Here is a 20,860-nt window from a genome sequence, read left to right as displayed (position 1 = left end):
TGCCAGGGGGACGCCACAGCAGCGAGCCCAAGCCGCAGAAAGCCCGGTTGCAGGCTTTCCTTTTCCGCAGCTACTCAGAGGTTAACCAGGGTCTGTAAGCAAACAGCTTAAAGAAGGAGCCCGGCTTAGTGCCTGGGTGTCTGGGGCTGTCCCGGGGACCGCCAGCCTAACGCCCTTCCAGCAGCCCCTCCCTCCCGAAGGCGATGCTAGGCAAACAGGGTCAGCCCTCGCCCTCTCCCCGCGCAGCGAGGAGCCCGCTGCGGGGACGGACGGGACCCGGGCTGGGGCTCAGGGACATCGCAGAAGAGGGTGTTTCACTTCAGACGGGCGCAGAGCCATGTATATATAAACCTCGGAGCAGCGGCCCGGGAGGATTGTTAAGCGCACCCACACCTCGGCTCACTTGGCAGCGCGGCGAGGTGCTGCCGGCCATCCCAGCGGCTGAACCCCGGCGTACAGAGGCGCGGGAGCAATCTGCCCATGGGCTCCCGCCTGCTGCTGATGCTGATGCTGCTTCAGGCAGGTGAGTACCACCTCTCCCTCCCCATGCCTCCCCCCGTCCCGGGACAGCCTCTCCCCTTGCCGTCAGCTTTGCCTGCTTCACGGCAGGCACCTCGGTGTGGTTTGGCCAAGTGAGAAAAAAAGCGCTGCTCGATTCTTTATCAGCTGTATAGCGAGGGGCTGTGTAAGGGAGCTGCCTGCCCGCTTCGCTTCCCTGGCGGTTTACATGGTTGGGGCTGTATAAACATGGGTCATTTTCTTTTTGGATAGTTTTCTGCTACAAAGTTGTTGGCATCTGTGTTTCTTCATAGAAATACCCTTTTTTTATACCAATGACTGTGGAGTAAGCAGTTTTCAATTCATCTGAATTTGAAATAATTTTTTAAAAGCCTGTTAAAGCCATAGATGTCTGCTAACATAAAGCCCCTACACACAGAGGCAACACGACACTAAACTGGCAGGTCTGAGGTTATACCTGCAGTACAGTTTTAAAATAAAACCCCAAACCTTGCCTTCATCTACAGCAAAGGCTGCCTGTTGAAGCAGGAAATAGGAAGTGTAAGTTGTCAGATCCACCTCCGCTCACCTCCCTGCAGGTATGTTCTCTGCTAAGGTGCTCCGTTAGTAGTATAATTAATGATTGGACATGCTCCTAATGGGAGATGTGGCTAAATGCAGGCTGCTGTGGAGACTCAGACTTTTTTCAAGGCTTTCCCAGCTGCATTGGCTTGGCTGCCCAGTATAGAAAAAGCAATTTCAGTTCTTGGTCAAGTTATTAGCCGCGCACCTGAGTATTCAAACGTACTTGCTGGGGCTGACCTCTCAGCGGCAGTGACTCGCTGTTGGCTCAAAACCCAGCCAGCTTTCAAAGAACGAAACGGGAACATCAGAGGCTGCCTGGATGCCCGCGTTATTTCAAGCTCTTGCAGAGCACGCAGCCCTAAGCACGCTAATTGAGTCTTTTGGACTCAACTCCCTTTGGGGCTTTCTCTCCAATTTCATGAGCAGCTCTGCACTGTAATTACTGTTCCTTGATCCTCAGAGATATCCCCAGAAGAAGAATGGCCTTTCTTCTTCTGGGTGAGGTGCAGTTACCTTACACCAGCCTCGGCTGTTTTCAACCAGCAGCCAACAGACCAAGTCCAGCAGTCCTGGCTTAAGAGGTCAGCGAAAGACAGCTAAAAAAAATACAAGCTGCTCATCAGGAGGCCTCAATGCCTACAAAGAAGTTTTTGTCTCCATTGGAACATTTTCAGGGTCTGCAAACCGCAACAGGTTGAAAAAGCATGATTTTTAACCCAAAATCCAGAGCAGCTCACCACTTGTGATTTCCCCTGGGGTGCCTGAGAGCTGAGCCCCCTTCTAACTCCAGAGCCCCGCTGTTTAGACAAGGGAAATAGGTGTCTCTCTAGTTTCAAATAACACCCGTCTAATGTGTTTTTAGCACGAAACCTGAACACTCAAGTAGTGTTTAGGTGAGCAGTGCGGTTACTTTTTCGGGAATGTGCATTAATCCCTGAGGAATGCCCCGGGAAGCATAAGGAGGCTGTGCGAAACCCCGCACCGGGACAGGCTGAGGCGCCGATCGCCGGGGCGAAAATGGTGGAGGGCAGTGCTCGTTCCTGCTGGGGGCTCGGGCTGCAGAGGGGGAGCAAAGCCCTGCCTTGTCCTTCACGGGGAGAGACCCTCCTTGTCCTCGCTGGGATTTGCCCTAGGAGGGCAAGCCAGCCCAGGAGATGCGGGGAGAGGCCCAAGCAAGGGGATTAGAGGCAGGTTTTAAAAGGAAAGCAACTGTTTTAATAATAGTATTGAGTCCTTGGATGGTTTAGGGGATTAATTAGTGCAGTTTGCACAGCACTTTGAAGAGGTCAAGCGTGCAGCAATAGCTGGGGGCAGGTGGCAAAGCCACTTCGGTGGCGGGTTCCCGCTCCCAGGCATCACCTCCCTCTCCGTCCAAGCGCACCGCAAAGTGCCCCTGTTCCGGCAGGCTCTTCTTTTCGGAGCGGCTGTGCATGGGTGGGACGAGCGGGTGGGTTAGGCAGTCGGTCTGAGGGGTTTGATGCTACTGTTGAGTAGCTTTGCCACGCACGATAGAGCAGTGCAAAGTGCACTTGGTCCTTCACAGTAAACCCAGGCAATAAATACTCCTGTCTGTCGCTATCGTTAACATGATAAGCATCAACGTTTGCAGCTGAGCTTCACAGTGGCCGGAGTATTAGGGGCAGGGTACTCTTGGTTTCTGTAACAGTTACTGCAAGGTAGAGTCTATGGTTTCTAAAAAAGTTGCAAATTAAGATGTGCAATCACAACACTGTTTGAAAGACTTGTAGCTCAAAAAACTCCAGACCTGTTTGGGTGGCCATCCGCACACTTCAGCTGACACAGAGCTCCTTTTTTTTTTTTCCAAATTAATGCAGCCAACGTGATGTTACAACTTAAATGGTACGTAATAACAGAAGCGGACATAAGTGTTGCCAGCACTTCCAAACACTCAAAAGAAAGCCGATATACATACATCTTGGCTAACGTAGGCACTCTATCCTTGACAAAGTATGCCTTACAGGTTCAGGGACTTGTAGCTATCCCTCTATGCAAATTAATAGCACTGTCAGCTTTTTGCCATCTGGGGAATGGGTTAAAATGTCCTGAATAGTAGGGGAAACGTGGATAACATAAGACATCTTGGGCAACATAGAAACCTCATTTTTTCCCATTTTTTCCCAAGTTGGGCCTGGTTGTGTGCTTGTCCTCTGCCGCTTCATGTCCCACTTGGGACCACAGCGTAGCCAGTAAGCTTTCCCAGGCTTGCGAGCTCTGGGGGGCAGTGAAGCCCAGCTGGCTCTGCATGGTGCTGGCACAGGCCCTGCAAAACTTAACCGCTCAGGCTCCGTGATGTGCAAAACCGGGCACACTGCTCCCAGGTGCGATATAGCTGCAATCACACGCTAGCGCACCAGAGCTAGGAAGTCTTGCTTGAATTGAGCTCCCTCTGCAGAAATAGCTTGCTTGGGTATTTCTGCATCTGCCTCCTGGTTATCCCAGCCCTCAGGTAAGGCCCCTGCAGAGTCCCCTTTGCAAGCTGAATGTCATGGCTAATTAGATTGTCAAGGCTGCACCCAACCAACCAGTCAAAACCAAAAAAATCTCCCTTTAAGGATTTTAAGAAAATCTGTGTCAGGCATGTTTAATCCTTGTGTGTAGCCATGTCTTGTCTTTGCAGTTTGGAAAGGTGCTCTGGGAAAATCCCATTCACTGCACACCCGAGGAATCGTCGAATTGGCAGGAGCTATATCATGTGGCACGGGACGGTCTCCCTTGGCATATATCGGCTACGGATGCTATTGTGGACTGGGAGGACAAGGCTGGCCTAGAGATAAAACAGACTGGTAAGAAGAACCTCAGCTATGTGTCCAGAAGCAGTGCAGATCTCTGCACTCTTCCCTGTTTGAACTACTGTGACTCCATGGCCTCACTGCTGCCTTGTGGAGAGGGATAGTAGATATGGTCTGCGCTGGGGAATTGTGAGTGAGGACCCACGTATCACTTGGGGCTTGAATGAGGGTTTAGCCACCTTCTGGATGAGACCAAAGCTCTTGGGACCTCGCACTGTGTGGGGTGGAGGGCGAAGGAGAAACCAGGATATGATTTCCTGAAATAGCTGCATGTTTATTCATAGAGAGCAAGCCCTGCCTGAAAAAAGGGGAGTGATCAAGGTATTTGAAGGGTTATTTCACCGAGGCCCTGGAAATGGCAGTGATGGGAATATCACTGTTTATCCTCTGGAAGAAATCCGGGTCATTGCAAGGAGTAATCACACCTGTTGCCTTCGTTGCCTGTTAGTTCACACTGGATCAAGGAAGAACAACAACAGGGGGGAGTGTTGTATTATTTCCCCTTCTCTTTGTTAGTGGGGAAGATGCTGTGCTTGTTATTCCCGAGGCTAAAAGCAGCGAGTCTAGGAGGTGTTGCAATCAAAGGTTTCTTTCTTGTTCTTTGCGATTAGCATACAAGTAAATCTCGAGCATGGTGGACCCTTGTGTGCTCTGAGCCCGTTATCTGCAATCTTGTCTGGTTTGAAACCTCAGAGACAGAGCACACAAGTCTGTCTGTTTATCCACAGCCAACAGGCCGGGTGTTACCGATAAGCAAGCGCTGCTTTTAGCAGGGGTGAAGGCAGTGTGTAGCTCACTGGGAAGGAAACCGAGCTCTCCAGAATACCCAGCTGTTGGAGACATTTCATATTGCTACAAAACCAAACTTTGCTGAATTGTCAGGACAGAAAAAGGGAGAAAAAGGAAGAAAAGATGCCAATGTTAAAGACCAACTCCTCTGTGGGCATGAAAAAGCAGGTGTCCCTTTAAAATAGCGGAGCTGTCTTCATTAATGCAGTGAGACGTTTCACGCCCAAAGCCCTTTCGTCGCGTCCCTGGCTTGTATCTGTGAAACATTTCATCTATGAAAGAGTCAATAAGGGACTTACAAATGATGAGTTACTGCCTACAAAGTGTCATAGCTTTCAGGTGTAGACGTTTCTTTTAATTTTCAGTAATATCTCTTGACCTGCTTATCACCATCTACAGCAGTGTCTGTAAGGTGTTTATTATTTTTGTTATCCCTTTACCAGCTCTCATAATCAGGCCTTTAAAGTAAAACACGACTTCACTAATCTGGAGTACTTCTTTTACCAAAGGGCTGAGCTAAGTCACCTAAAAGCTGTTTTCCATAGAGGTTGAGTGACCCCCAAGTTTAGGTAACTCTGGGAGATGCTGACTCTGGTCAAACAGAGAAGAGTAAAAAAACAGAGAGAGTAAAATATGGCCACATGTTCATCAGCCGGTGTTTCTCCTGTCGTTTGATTTCCATGGGATATGGATGTTTTCCTAAAGGCAGAAAACGAGACTCTGCAACTGGAAATGCCCCAAAATACCAGATAGTTTGTAAAAGGGAAGCTTGGTCCTTTAAGTACATTCATTATTATTCCTTAGCTGCAATGCTTGGCTGCAAAAAAAAAAAAAAAAAAGAAAGGTTTTTAGTTAGGTTCTTAGCTAGGAAGAATTGGCGATGCCCCATTATATTTAGCCTTAAAAATTTCCATTTTGTGTTTGCTCGAGGAATCTTTTGATATCTGTTACTAAGAACTACTGCAAAAATCTGTGGTTGAGTACCCCATGCCTGTCAAAGTGACCACATTATTTTTCATTTTGCCATTCTAAAAAAGAAAGAAGCAGAGTGGCAAAACTACTGGCTGTGAGTGACAAACACTGTTTGAAATTACTCACCCTCTTGACACTTCTATGTTTGTTACTGAGACCCTTACAAAGAGTAATTTTCTTGTGAGTAATTCAATCAATCTTTCTAGACAGGGCTAGAGTGCTTCTAAGCACCTCTTTTTTATGGGAAAAGAAAAAAAGCCATCGAGTGGGTAATCCTTTTATAAGGTTTATTCCGCACACTGACTTTGATGTGGCGTTGTCAGTAATTACCTTTTCCCTTTTGTTCCACTCTCACAGTCCCATCACTTCAAGACATAGTGGCATCTCTTTGCACAAAGTCAATAGATCTGTTTCTCCTTCCCATTTCTGTTCCCCTGGATTGCTGCAGCACCCATTTTGTAAAGCAGGACCTGAAGGTGCTCAGCATCTCCCTAAAAACACCGAATGCCATGAAAGGCAGGGTGGCATATATGGCTCATCTAAGTCCTGGCAACTCATAGGGAAGAGTAAGATTTCCCCTCAGTTGCTGAGTTAAAGCAAAACAAAAGGACACACAGCGGTGACGGTGCTGTTAACGTGACAAACACAACAGTGAAAAATTCTTACCTTAACGGCATTTGCCCAATGGCAGGAGTCTGGCCAGCTGATCCCTGTGGGCCAGCTGGAGCCATCTGTAGCCATTAGGGCTGTCTCATAGCCCAGACGTGATGAATAGGTTGCTTACTAACTAGATGACAGTGTTGTATTTGTTTTCCATACCTGTTGACCAGTGCTCTGCCATAGTGTTGGCTGACTCTGTTTGCGTTGGTCTAACTGAGCGTTAGCAGGTTATTAAAAGCTTAACACCACGCTCTGACCCAGGCGCAGGAAAGGGCATTTCCAGACAGGAGGGGTCCATCTGAAGGTGGCAATGGACAATGATAGGTTTCCTCACTCTTCATTCCCTGGCCGTTCTTTCAGCGCATCTGAAAGCGATGTTTGTAAACTATGAGCCAAAGCCTTCTCGCTTTGTGTGGGTGTAAGCTACATGTCACCCCGATGCAGTTATGGGTATCACCAGGAGGAACTGGTGTAAAGGGACGCAGAATTGTGCCCCAAGTCCCGTGATCCTGCAGAATTTCTGCAATCCCCCTGATTTTGCCAAGCCAGATAAGGAGCAGTGAGTTCTCACAGCTAGCTAGCACACCTCGCTAGTGCTCATTTGCTTGTCCTTGCCTGATTCACAGACCATCTTTTGCCCTCTCCAAGATCTGATCTCACTTCTCCTACCTCTTTTTCTCTTTGTTCCCTCTGGTTCTCCATGAAGAGCAATTTCATTCCCTTGGCACACAGGTTCCTAACTCCTCCCTTTGCGTCTCTACCTTCGCGTTGTTCCTCCTCCCCAGACTCCTCCATCGCTGACAGCAGTTTGACCACTGATTCACTCCCCAGACCTCACAAGCCGTGAAATTTCTCCAGCTGGCACTCCACCTCAGCTCAGCCTGATTCGTGGCTCTCCACCATGGCCTCTTGTGCTCTGCGTCCCATATACGAGACACCAATGCTGGGCCTGCTCTGCTATCTATCATCCCCCTGAGGATGGATGAGGCTGTGCTGCAGCTTCAGGTATGTTGGCCAGGGTGCCCTGGGCTACAGCAGCTCCTCCAGATGACACGTGCCCCAGTTGTAGCTCAGTGCCGTAGTCCATCCCTGTCATATCATATGACACATTGCATAGGGACTCAAACGTTGGAGAAAGCCGAGACTTTCACACTTTCCACAAGACTGCAAATTCTTCCCTCCTTTGGCCTTTCACTTCCAACCTCTTCAGGACAAGCCCAGGAGTGAGGTGTTACCGGACCAACAAAGATCTGACCCGCAGCCTGTAACTGCAGTCACGTCCAACAGAACCAGTTGCGCTGAATAAGCTCTTCTCAATTACAGGAATTGCTGAAACTCGTCATGGGAAACCGTCTAGCTATGTACATCCCATAGGGCTTATTCCCATTCTGAAGTCCTTTGTGGAGGTGGCATGGAGGGTGACACTAGTCTGCTACTGCTAACTTACATTTCTAGGTTTCACAATGCAGTGAGTAGTCTGGTTGTAATCATCACACAGGTTTCATCTTTGCAAGCTGAAAAAAAAATCTAGTGTGCAGACTCATCTGTGGGATGAAATTGCTACTTTAACTACTAAATCGGTGGGAAAGCACACTGGACTAAATTCAGCCTGTGTGTAATCATAGGGGTTACTTGAAGGCTGAATTTGATCTGACTGGTCTGATTCTGTTGTCTCTTTCACATGATTCACCTGATCTAGTTCCAGTCATTTTATTGGAATTTGTGTCAGTGGTGGATCTTCTTCTTTGCACTTCAAAAATTGGGTTTTTTTCCTGAGCTTTATCACCTCTTAAGGCCTGCCAGCCCTCATATCCGTAAACCAATTTCTAAAAGGGCAAAATCCTCCTGCAGCAGGGGGTGATGAAGTTTGTGGTGTTCTGAGCTCTCGGGTAAGGTACTGGCAGGTCCTGACGGGACCCCGGAGAAGCCCCGCTTCCTGCACAAGGGACCTTTATCCTTCTTGCAGGGTTGTTCCTCTTTTCCAGAGGGATATAATGATGGATCCCAGACTTTTATTGGCTTTTCAGGTACACTGGCCTCAGGCCTTGAAGATAACAATCAAGGCCTTCAACTGGATTTGGTAATCTATGGACAGCCAGCACAGCCATGCTCCCTTTCGGCCAGCTCATCAACCTCTTGAAGACATTCACGTCTAGGACTCAAGAGCTTCTCTAAAAGCTGTCTGCTCTTCATTTACCCCTAAGATCAGCCTGCCTTGTTTTCCGGCAGAGGACCTCTCTAAGGGCTGAATCTTTTCTTGACATATTTTGAGTCACTAAACTACCAAATAAAATTCAAGTGCGGTCAAATTTTCCTACAAATTCTGAAGTATTCGATAGTGGAAATTATCTCACTGTCTAGTCTGTAGGGCAGATGTCATCAGCTGAGCTAGTCACCCTCAGCTCCCTCTATGGTCAGTGAAAAGCAATTGCACTTTCAAATGCAATGTTTTTCACCTATGTTAGCTCTCTGCAGTATGATAATATGAACTGTGCTCCAGACATGCATAAAGGCAGTATAGATCAATGCCTTAAATGTAGATGTTTACATTTGGGGATCTGATGTTAACTGATATGAATCCCACCATTGAGGCTGATGAGTTTGTAGCCTCAGAAACTGGATGGATGGGCCAAAAAGCACATGGCAGGTCCAGGTGAACTGAAGAAATGAAGCTGCTTGGTGATGCTGAGGAACGCAAAAACGATCCCAACTCCAAATTCTGAGATGGGTCTAAGCCTAAGCCGGTAAGCCACAATCACGCACCTCATAGGAGCGCTTCAGCTCCCTTTCTGTGGGATTATCATGTATTGACCACACCTGCCTTTCTGAGGGCTAAAGCTTGGAGGAAGAAGCACAGTGGTTATGGGAGCAAATATGGCATTAATGAGCTCCTGAGCCATGTGAGCTTTCAAAGAGATGCCAGGATGCTTCTGTTCATCAACAGATGATTTACTGACAGGCTGGGACAAACATTGCTGTCGTGAGCGGTGCGTGAGTGGAGCACTCCTGGAGTACGTGCAAACACCCCTGAGCAAAACGTGCAAGACGCAGGAGGATGTCCAAACTCTGCCTTTTATTCTCTCCCAGGTGCTGCCACAGGCACGACTGCTGCTACGACAAGGCAGAGAAGGAAGGCTGCAGCCCCAAGGCACAGCAGTACCAGTGGGCGTGTGAGCGGAACGCCGTGCGGTGCGGTAAGGAAATGCTCGCTCGCGTTGGGTTCATTTCGCTCCCTCCTCCACAGGTGCTAGGCTGACCGAGGAGCTTTGTGGGCCTCAGAAGTAGGTCTGTGTACGCTGAGCTGGTTTTAAAGCCGCCTTAGGCAACGTGCATTCTCTTCCGAGCTCTCTTCCCATCCCTTGCCTGAATCGCTAGGCTTGCCGAGAGTCCCCAGCTGGAGCTGAGAGGAATGCTGGAGCCCCAGCACCACCCTTTCCAGGTAACCTGAGTCCTCCCCAGCCTGAAGAGCGGGAGTGGGGGCCATGGAGCCGACAAGCCACCTCAGTTTGGCAAGGATGCAGATGGCTCTCTGCAGGCTCTCTGCCCACCTGCATTGCCTGCTCCTCACCATCGCCTTCCCACAGCTGTGCAATGGTCTGCAGGGATGGTCCTCCTGTGGCAGTTTTGGCCCTCCCCCCAGCAGGACTGTTCACTTTTTTACTTACCATCATGTACTGCTAGAGAAGAGCCATGCTGTTATGCATGGCTGCAAGGAAGGTTAAATAGGGCACCATCCTGCATCGCTGCCTCGTGCGGGGCTCCAGCCTAAGGCCCTAGGGCTCCAGCAGGGACTCTGAAGCTTGCAGAATTGAATGCTCTTGAGCGTCGCAGGCATACAGCGAGTGTAGGCTGTGCTGAGCTCTACAGCTGGTACCCAGTCAAGAAGGTCTTGAATTGCATAGTCACAGCCCGTCAGTGGCTCGCACCAGTTTGTTTTGACATACACCAGATGACTTGAGTCTTAGAATTTGTCACTTCTATTTCTAAGTCTCCAAAATGTCCCTGATGGTAAAATCCATTGTAGAACACTTCAAAAGTTTGAAAAGAAACATGTGAGAGTAAAACTTGTCCCCATAGCATCAAAGCTACTTGCTTGAACATTAAAAGACTATTTCTACCTTGTGAGAAGACCATATTCCACTGGTGCAATCCTCAGCCTCTCCAGCAGCTGAAAACGTGCCGGCAGATACAGGATGTGGTGCAACACATCTGCAGTTGCTCTTTTCCAAGCGCCAGAACAATCTATTAAATACAAAGTGCTGGCTAAGGAATGTATTGCTTGAATGTATAACTGCTCTCCCTCCCACTTGCCCATATTTACATAGCTGGCTGATATTTTCTGCTAGCTATTTTTATACGAAAAAAACCCCGTGTTTCTTTTTGCTGTGAAGGAACAATCCTAGCTGCGGATGTGAGATGTACCATCGAGTCCATGAGACGTGCAAAGTATGTCCCGTAACAGTGCAATCGGCTGCAGTTGCTCCAACCTGGCTAAGAAGCATTAGTTAAACAAATGCCATTAATCCCATTGATGTCCAAGCAAGGCCTGAGAAGCATCCATCAACGGTTCTCCACAAGCCCTCAGTAGGCTTCACTTGCCCTGACATCCCCCATGGGGAGGAACAATAGAAATGCGCTCTGAAGGCAAATTTCCTACCCCAGGCTACAGCATAGCAGGTTTTACTGGGTGTGAAGGTATAATGTCTGATCCCATTCAAAAAAAAGGGATAAAGAATTAAATTTCCAGGCATGCTTGCTGGGCCTAGGGTAATGATGTCCAGAAACATTAGAAGTAGATCTGCTTGCACTGTCCTTTCTATGCAAGAGGAAGTAAATGTCTATTGCCTGGCACTGTACCATGACACAGATATTTTCAGGTAAATGAAACAGAAATTCATTTTACCTGGGACTTCTCCTCCTTCTGCTACTGTTAGGCAGTTTTGTTTGTGGAATGAAAAAAATTGGCAAAACATATTTTTCGGTCCAGATATGCCACCACGTGTAGGTGAATTCCATTCGATAAATATCCGGAATATAAGTTGCGGGAGCTCGTCAAAAAAATCATTCTGCTCTAACAGAAATGACTGCCAAGCCAGACTCTTGTACTCACGTTAAACTGACAGTGGTTGGCACGGGACAGGAAGAACTCAAGGAGCAGAGGGCAAGGAGAAAATCAGGCAGGGCTGGTAGCTAAGAAAAAAATGGACTTAGTGCTGAGTCCTCGTCGGTGGGACCCTTGAAACACTTTTTACCGGTAAACATATGATGCTTTTCAGACAAGCTTAAGAAATATGGGCTCTTCTTATTTATCAGATACAGGGTCGATCCAGCAAAGTCCAGTGAAATCTGGAAAGATTCCTGTACTCTTTGCAGTTGGTTTTGGAGCAAAGCCCATGTGCCCTGGCATGAAGTCACACTTTAAACTTTGCCTAGTGCAGCGTTTGGTGGGTGTGAGATAATCTATAGTAGCAGCCTCAAATAAACAAGGCACTGTGCTTTGAAATAATATTAGCCCAACAGCTGCGTTTAAGCCACCTATAGGTGGGATGGGGTTCATTAACTCAAAATCAGTCATTTGCAATGTAGCCACCCGAGCTAGTTGCTTTGATGTTCCTCATAGTCCTTACCGAGTCATGTAGTCATATAATTGCATTATAAATAGTTCCATACGTATGATTTTGATCAGCCTCGTTAGCTGCTGACTCAAAAAAATCCGGTACCTGACCCTGCTGCGGAGCTCCTTTGCTCCTCTGCCGTGATCAGAGAGATGTAAGAGCAACTCATGGAGCACGAGTGAAGGATGCCCGATGGGTGCTTCTATACCCTCAGGTTTTTGAATGTCCCTCTGGGAGACTCTTCCTTTCAAAGCAGCATTTTTTCTTTTGATGTTGGTCTGATGTGCAGAGGGAGGCGTTAAAAGGGAAGTTGATTGACTGAGAGAAAATGGAATCTTTTTATAAGGCTAAGCTAAAATAATTTTCTTTTTTATCTTTGGCCACTGTACTAAATCCCCATTGTTCGCACAGCTCTAGAAGAGGGGAGCGCTCTGTGCTGGGCAATTTTTTATAAGTATTGTCAATTTACATTTAGCTGCTACTTTCTGATGCTCTTGGTCACAGTTAAGGTCAGACTTGTTGACAGAGACAGGACAGGTCAGATCCACACACAACATGACATGTTGGTCCCTCTCTCTTCCTGCTGCCGCAGCCTCTGTTCCCTAAGAATTGTTTTATTAGGGAATTGTTCCTCTTAAAAAAAAAATTGTTTCTTGTTTCTCGCCTTCGTCCGATACAGAATCTCTCATCCTCCGCTCACATTTTCTTTTGCAGATAACCTGACAGACCGATGTGAAAAAATGGTGTGCCTGTGTGACCAAGAAGCAGCCAAGTGTTGGGGAGCAGCCCCGTACAACCCACACTTCATCCTCTGGCCAGACTTTTTATGTGGACAGACTCATCCCACCTGCCATTTCAGATACGGGGGGGCAGAATAGTCTTTTTGGGACCTTTCTTCTAACCCTTTGAATCTGAAGGTGCTGGAATAAAATTTTACCTCTTTTACCAGAGCTGACAATGGTGTGAGGAAATTTCTATCAGGCCAGGGTTTATGGGGAGGAGAGACAGGGTAAAATATATGCTGAAGTAAGGATAAGATCCTGCTCTGATTGCTGCCTTTGCAGAAATGGAGGGTTCGGTCTGCAAGTGCAGTGAGAACACATTACCCGTCACCAAATGGCTTTTTTGTCCTTTCACATCGCCTGACCTTCAGCTCTCACACATTTGCATATGATCTGGAAAATATGTAGAGACTTTTGCTGGACTGGTTTGTAAAAAAAAAAAAAAAATCCATCTCTACGAAAAGATACACTGGCCTTTGAAGACCCAAGGCGTGCCAGTCTGGAAGTGGAGTGACCCACTTTATTTTCTGGGACCTGCAGGAGGAGTGGGAACATAAAAGAGGGAGGATGCCTCCTTATTCCTTATTTGTGCTCGGAGGAGTTCTGCTTCCTACCAAAAGGAAAAGCAGAGTCTGGCCCAGAGGAGGGCTCCATTCTTTCTTGCGGGGGGTCTGTGTGTGTTTCTTAGCTTATATAGCCAGCTGTCTTATCCCTCATGTTCCTGCCTCACAGCACTGGGGACACTTCTGAGGCACATTCAAAGGTAAGCTGTTACGCCGGGCTATTGCCGTTGCAAGGCCAGCAAGGGTTTCTGACTTCTACTAGTTGGCACACCCATACTTTGCAAAAAACCATATTGCTTACCTGCCACACACGCTTCAGAGCTGATATGCTGCTCTCCTATACAGGTGTTGGCACATCCCCCGGTCACTGACCACCTGGGAACCAGCTATTGTCATGCCAAGAAACCGGGGCTGTGGATAACATTAGTCCTGTAGGCAAATCTTTCATCTCTCCTTTTTTTTTACGGGTGTTAGAGGCTTATATTGAAACACTATGTTTCCTTCTGGCAAGAGTAAAATGAAATCCCATTCTTTCAGCCGGTGGTAGCTATGTTCAAGCAGGCCTTCACTGCCTCTTCCTTACAAGCCCGTAGGCTGGAGCAAGCCAACAGGACAGGAGCCTCTATATGGAGAGGCGCAGACAGACAGGAGCCACTGTTGTACCCCCAGAAGCAACACATCCGATTTCCTCGGGTAGGTGCTAGCAGCTGGGGAGCTGGGGGGCCTGGGGAGGTCAGGCTCTTCTTCTGAAGCACAGCTGACAACTTGGAGTACCACCTTTAAAATAAGAAGTAATGGCAGGGAAAGACCCAAGGTACCTCATCAGGGTCTAGAGTCAGAGATATGTGGCCAAACTAAGTGGGGTTTTGGCAGATGATAACACAAATTTCTTTACAAAAGGCTGTTTTGCTCCTCGCTGCAGGAGGATGTTGAATATGCCACTGTGGCTGTCAAAGCTGCAGGAAAAAGAAACAGACTGACAAAAATAAAAATGCCAAAGACAACATGTACTGAGGCAAAAGCTTTTATTCCATCTAGAGCTCCATTTTTGGTTTACGGGGCATCAGAAGTTGTTCCACTTGTAGGCTTTGCATCTTCCAGCGACTCCTGCAATGCTGCACCTCAAGCTACGCTGAGCAAGAAGGAAAGGAGAGCGAGTGATTGAGCGATACAGAGCTAGTACAACGCAATAAACTCTTCCAAGGCTTTCTGGCAAGTAAAGAAGTTGTGAGCTCTGTTCATGCAGAGGATTTGCAAAGGGGTGATGCTGGGTGGGCAGCACCAGCCTAGGGGTGCGGGTGCATCTCAGCAAGGGCTGGAAGACCCTCCCCGGCAAGCAGGGGCAGAGCTCCCGGCCGTGTCCCTGTCCCCGCCACGCTGGCCATCAGGTGGCGGCAGCGCTCCAGTGAACGGCAAGAGCAGCTCTTCCTTCATCCCTTCAGGGACGGGATTTTTTTCAGCAGGCCGAGCAAGATTTTTGAGTGCCGGCAGAAGAGGTGCAAATCACACGGCGCCCCACTGAAAGCAAAAAGTCAGCTGAGCTCGGTCTGACACGCAGACCACATCTTGGGTTGCACAAAATGGGAACTAAGTTTGTTTCAAAATCCAGCCTTCAGTGTCAGTCTACTCTAATGAGACTCGCTGGAAAAAACAGGCGAGCTTTCAGGTACATCAGCCTCTTCTCGGTTCATTTCTTTGGCTCATGTGTGACGAAAACAACCAGTTTTCCCAACCTGATCAGCTGATCTAATAAAAGATATTACTGGGCTTTACAAACCACACCTCAAACATACACTTAGGCCATCATAGGCTTTCTGTACGCAAGCATTACAAGAATATGGATGTAAGCATGTAGTTGGTGGGAGGAAGAAACATCCTTCAGCATAAACCTAAAAGAACTGAAGGAGACCCAGGACTTTGTTAAAAGAAGCAGCAGCATCTCATTGAACAACTCTTTGCCGAAAGTGGCAATTAAAGAAGATCCTATTGTTTTGTTTATAGGTAACTCATTAGGCCCATGCATGAAGCTCTACCCAACATAAACAAAGAACTATTTGAAAAAGAGATGGAATATAGAGCCAGCCCTGTTAGAGTTTCATCCGCACTGCTTATTTCCTGAACCAGATGCCTTGTCTGACCAGAGGTAAGTAAATGGCAAATTCCTCCTTACTTCAAAAAAAGATACCTTTGGAAATAGGTTGGGTTCATCCTTCTAGCAAGGGATTTTGGTTTGTGTTCCTTACCTTGGCAAGAGCCTTGTCTCACACACCTCCTCAGCTGTGGGGTTAAAACAATGATCAGAACCACTATGCCTCCGATACCAGCTGCCACAACCCCAATGATGGTTCCAATGGATTCTTCTATACCAAACAAGCCTGGGGAAGAAGGGAAGGTAGAGAGAGTAGCGTAAGATGCTGTCCAGGCAAGTACATGCAATGCAGTCAGCCCATTTTCTGCAGTGGCTGCAGAGGAAGCTACTTACTATGACATCGATTATGCCGATGTCTTGTCTGACATGAAATCATGGGCTTCTACATGGGAGAGAGTGTATTGCACTATGGAGTCATTGATTTTTTTCATTCCTTTGTAGGAAGCTGCTATGCTTTCTGGGGATTTAGGGATAGGACAACCCCATCTCCCTAGCAATCTCCCTTAACAGCTGGATGCCATTGGGATGGCAAAAGATGCTGCTGCCTGAATTAATGGACTCATGCCTGTATGCTTTTTTTCAAATGGAAAAAAATACTTTGACAGTTTTGAGAAAGTCGTCAGTCTCCCTCCGTGCCTCCAAAGGAGGCGGCACCAGAGGGCGGGCAGAGCTCCACTGAGGTGCTTTCTGTGATTTGATGCTCTTTGGGACTGTTGCATGGCAGAGATGGGATAATCCCATTTTCTTTGAGATAAGAGCATGTCGGCATTCTGGCTTTTTAATTTGTCAGGACTGAAGGATGATTCAGGAAGAACCTTTGGTCAGGTGAGCACAGTAGGATGGACTGTTACAAGGGTTATGGGATGCAGCATAGAGAGCATCTGTCCTGTAGCGTCGAGGCTGCCAGAGTAGGAGTGTCTCTTTAGAGAGAGGGAACTGGCTGGGCAATGGCGCAAGACTGATCTGATCAGATTTTAAGTGACTGCCTCGTGCTCATGGTAGTCGTTTTGCGATGTGACTCACCCAGGAAGGGTAATAAAAGAACCATTAAAAAGCCTTCCAGTTTTATCTACAATTACAGTACGATCAGGCATTTGTTACATATCTCTGTGTGGTTGTATTTAAGCTTCACTAGAAAATTTGGACAGTTTTGCTACCATATTCACACACAGATTTCCAAGCATCGGGCCACCCATTCACAGGAGTAGCTGGTACTCTGTGCTGCCTAGCCAAATGGATGGACATCCGGCAGCTCAGCAGTAAGCCAGCTGTAGGTCATCAGTAAAAAAACCACCCCTCTCCTCCCACATACAGGGAGGTATCCTGTAGCTTAAATCCGTTTGTGGGGCTGCGCATTTCATCAGGAAAGTGAGGGCAATGAAGATGCTGCAGAAGCGTTACTTACCTTACTCCAAAATATACATCATTTGCTTCCTGTAATGGACAAGTTAACAGAGTCAGCTAATTTCTCCTTTTAATTTTAGGTAAGTTTTTGAACAGTCTGGATTTGTGGCACGTAACATTTCTTTATGAATTATATTTCTTACATTCTCTTGTCCCTTTAATTCAGGCATAGTGCAGAAATGATATATTTAATCTTCTCGGGAACACAGAAAGGCAATTACACTGGCCAGGGTGCAGACATTGCAGTAACCTGCACTACTGAGACTATGAGATCGAGCCAACAGGAGACCTCACCAGACACGTGACCAAGCCCTTGCAGGGGGGCACGGTTTTCTTGCCTTGTTAGTGCTACGGTTTAAATTGAGTAGTTCTACAAAAATTAGTAAGGGACGAACTCAGGCTCAAAAGGACAAAGGCTTAGTGAATCTTGGTGAGCTAGAAGCTTTGGTAAAAATGAATAAGGGGGAAATGGCACTTGCATAATTTACTCTTGACACAGAAGGTGCTATTTTTTGTTAATTAGATAATAAGATAATAAACCTTCTGATGTGTTGATTTGTTGGGACTGGAGTATGTTTAGCCTACATAAAAAGGAAAGCTGCTTTGACATTTCCAGCTGATAAAGGCAAAGCAAGTTATCTCCTTACTTAATATGCCTAGTGTCTATTTGTGAGGCTAAGAAAACACAGCATGGCACTTCTAATGCTACTTTGATTTTAATGTGAATGAAGTTAAGCAGAAATGGAATAATGTGATCTTCACGTTTATTGTGGGATTACTTATATCATCCAGAGTTAAGGAATGAATATGCAAGTTAGTGGGCTGGAGAGAAATAATGTCAAAAAAAAAGGAGTTTGGAGCTGTTCCCTGAGACAGTATCTCGACACCTGTCACTCATGGGGGTTCTGCCAGAGCTGTGAGTACAAGAGAACTTGTCTGACTGTTTCATTCTTGACACTGACTTTGATTTTAGTGATAAAATTATTTCTTCTTTTTTTGGTTGTAAATGCCCCTCCTTATAATAATACCTGTGTGAGTGTTTATAGAGGCAAGCCAATCAAAATTAGCTGGCCTAATGAAAACAATGAGAAATGCTATAGAGCAATTACACTCCATGACACCAGGCCCTACCTGCTAGAGGCCAAACAGGCCAACTTCCCTCTTTCTGCAAGTGTGTAGACCAGCTTTGGAAAAGAAAGAGGGAAAAAAGAGGTCAATAACACCAAATATTACCCAGAGCCCTCCTGATCCTGAGCTTTGTGCCATCTCCTGTCACCACCTTCCCGTCCGGAAGTGTAACCTCACAGAAATAAATACCATGGTCACTGGTTGTCACATTGAGGATCACCAGGGAGGCATCCCCTTGGGACAAGTCTCCACCCATGAAAACCCTGGAGTTATTTGGCAAGATGGTCATGTTGTTTTCTAGCAGGTCCATCTGCCCCTTTTCATCTTCTTTGTACCACTTCACCATCAGGTCACTCAGGGAGAGACGTCGTGGACTGTTAAAGTGGCAATTTAAGACCACAGTTTCACCCTCTTTGGCTTTTTCCTTGGCTGGTGTTTGAGTCACCAAAAGGTGCCATGGCTCAGGTGTTGTCAACAACGAAGGCTGTGCTGTTATATGAGTTACAGCTGCATTCTCCTTGCTTGCACTTCCACTACTAACACCAACATCTGTACCAGGAAAGAGAAAGAAGAGGAGGGTTGAGGATGATAGGATGATAAACCTTCCAGCTGCTCCTGACCTCTAACCAGCACAAATAATGGCTCATGGAATTAGGACTTGAGGGTAGTCACTATGATGACGGTGGGGATTTTTTTCCTAGTTTCTGCTTAGATTATGTTCATGTGTACAGACAGGTCTTTTCCTGATCCTCAGTTCCTTTCTACTGCCATACTAGAGGAAAATTAATGCCATCATCCAATGGATTTGGGTGAAATTTAGAGTTCATTCAGCCACATGTCCACCTGGAACACTAACCTCTTTCTTCCTGCCCCAAAAAGTCTCGGGGCCTGATGTTCCTGCCTCAACTGCTTTTGACGCAAAGCAAAAAATGCATGTACACACAGGCACCTCTGTTCTGCCAAGTACAGTGAATATGTGTGCATCCTAATGCAACTGTCTGCATCCCAAAACATAATGTGTGCTTCTTAGAAGTTTTGGCATGCACTTCTGGTTTCAGGACAGGAAATCTTGAAATTGTGGGAAGAATCTCCATTGCCAGAGACTGAAACCCCAGCAGATGCTATCAGCAACCTGGAGGAAGGCACGTTAGCTTTCTGCGGGTATTGATACCGAGGAATACATATAGTCTCTGTGAAGGGACCACATTGTCCTGCTACCCTTTGTTAGAAAAATATGGACAACACGCCTGTAGTAGAGATTTAAACCTGCCTTCTCTCACCCAGCTGCTAATCATAGTATCAAACGGCCTTGAGCTAAGAGTAGCGTGAGTGGATCTCATTTCTGGAAACAAGCCTGGGCTCAGAAGGTAAGAGGAATAGTTGCATCTCAAAAAAAGGGAAAAACAAACTCTTAAAAATAAGCCAACATCTGTCACCAAGAAAGAGTTCAGACCAATTTTTGGAAAAGTTTCTTCTGTTGTTTTATTTTCTTCAGGTGAAATAGTCTCCCTTCATACTAGCCGGTGCCCTCTCAAGGACTGCAGAACATTCCACAGTAAAGGTCTTGATTTTCCATTGTCTTGAGTCTTTTATTGCCATCCAAAGGCTATTGTCTGGATCTGGTAAAGCTTCACAATGACAATAGCCTCTCTATGCTCAGGGACAAATGTCTCAAGGCAGTGGAAAACCAAACCCCTTGATGATCAGTTTGAGAGTTACTTGAATGGCTCCTCTAGGCATGCTTGTACACAAAATCACAGTTGTATTCATAGTTATTATTATTTATGACTCGTATGGGAGTAGCACTGTCAATTTCTGTCAGACAGCAGGGCTCTATTTTTCTAGGTGCCTTATAAACGGATGGTGTATGGAGCTTACAGTTTAAATATCAAATGAGAGATAACTCATGGATGCAAAAATAGGGAAAATACAAGCTGGCTATGAAATTAGGCAACAACTCAGCATTTGAAACCCCTTCAGAGCTGCTTGGTACTCCATGCTTTTACCTCAAAGTAAAAATTTTGGCCTCGTAACTGGAACATCGATCCATGGGAATTGGATGCCTGAAAATTAGGTACCCAAATATTATTGTAGTTTTGGATCCAGTCCCCTAAAATGAGTAGTCCTTATTAAAGATACTGATGAAATATTATCCTCATATTCATAATCTTATCTATGAGCCCACTGGAGCTTCTCAGGGGAATCTGAGGTCCAGTTTTTCCCTTTCCAGTTAGATAACAGTGTAACGATGCAGCAGTCATAAAAGTTGAAGTATCTTGACAAGGTACTTTGACGAAGTACAAAGTATAGTTGAAGTACTTGACAAAGCTGATGGTAGTTTGACATATTACATATTGACATTGTGCATCAAATATTCTGATGTGATATATTTGGTTATTTGTTAGAGTGAATTTGAGCAGTTTTGTCATGAGTACTCTTTTAAAATCACTGTTCATTAACCATTATCTCCACGAGATACTGCTGCTTTAGCTAGAGAAGTATGTGCTACTGCTATCTTGTTTTCAAGGAATGGCCACAGAATTTCTCCCCACTATAACTATTCCAGCCTTACCATACACAGCCCCTGCAATACAATTATAATTTTATTCCTTTTAGTGATGTAAAAGGTATCGTTTTTACACAGTCACTTAGTGGCATAGAGAACAAAACCGAGCAGGAACAATGTGCTTTGATGTTGCGTCTGTTCAAAATGAGTTTTATTTGCATCTCCTATCATGACATAACTGGCCTTGTCATCTGTGTTATCCCACATCTTTAATTCAATGCATATCATGTAATTTACAGCTTATTAGAAAAATCAAAATGCAAAAGGAGTATTATTTCACCCTAGCTCTGTTTGGGGGTTTCACTGAGAAGGTCACAGCACAGTCTCTATTTTTCTTCT

At 46.3% G+C, this 20,860-nt stretch overlaps 1 protein-coding gene across 1 annotated transcript; it reads left to right on the top strand.

Annotated features, from left to right (window-relative positions):
* The first annotated feature begins 479 nt into the window (after positions 1–479).
* LOC104084372 (group 10 secretory phospholipase A2-like) lies at positions 480–12,881 on the top strand. Its single transcript, XM_009588183.1, has 4 exons — positions 480–523; positions 3,722–3,887; positions 9,402–9,508; positions 12,644–12,881. The coding sequence occupies exons 1-4, from the start codon at positions 481–483 to the stop codon at positions 12,805–12,807; spliced, it is 480 nt and encodes a 159-aa protein (XP_009586478.1). The 5' UTR covers position 480; the 3' UTR covers positions 12,808–12,881.
* The last annotated feature ends 7,979 nt before the right edge of the window (positions 12,882–20,860 follow it).

Source organism: Fulmarus glacialis, unplaced genomic scaffold, assembly GCF_000690835.1.
Source record: "Fulmarus glacialis isolate BGI_N327 unplaced genomic scaffold, ASM69083v1 scaffold3762, whole genome shotgun sequence".
NCBI lineage: Eukaryota > Metazoa > Chordata > Aves > Procellariiformes > Procellariidae > Fulmarus > Fulmarus glacialis.
The sequence above is the reverse complement of the archived record's forward strand: the minus strand, read 5'-3'. Positions and strand labels throughout refer to the sequence as shown.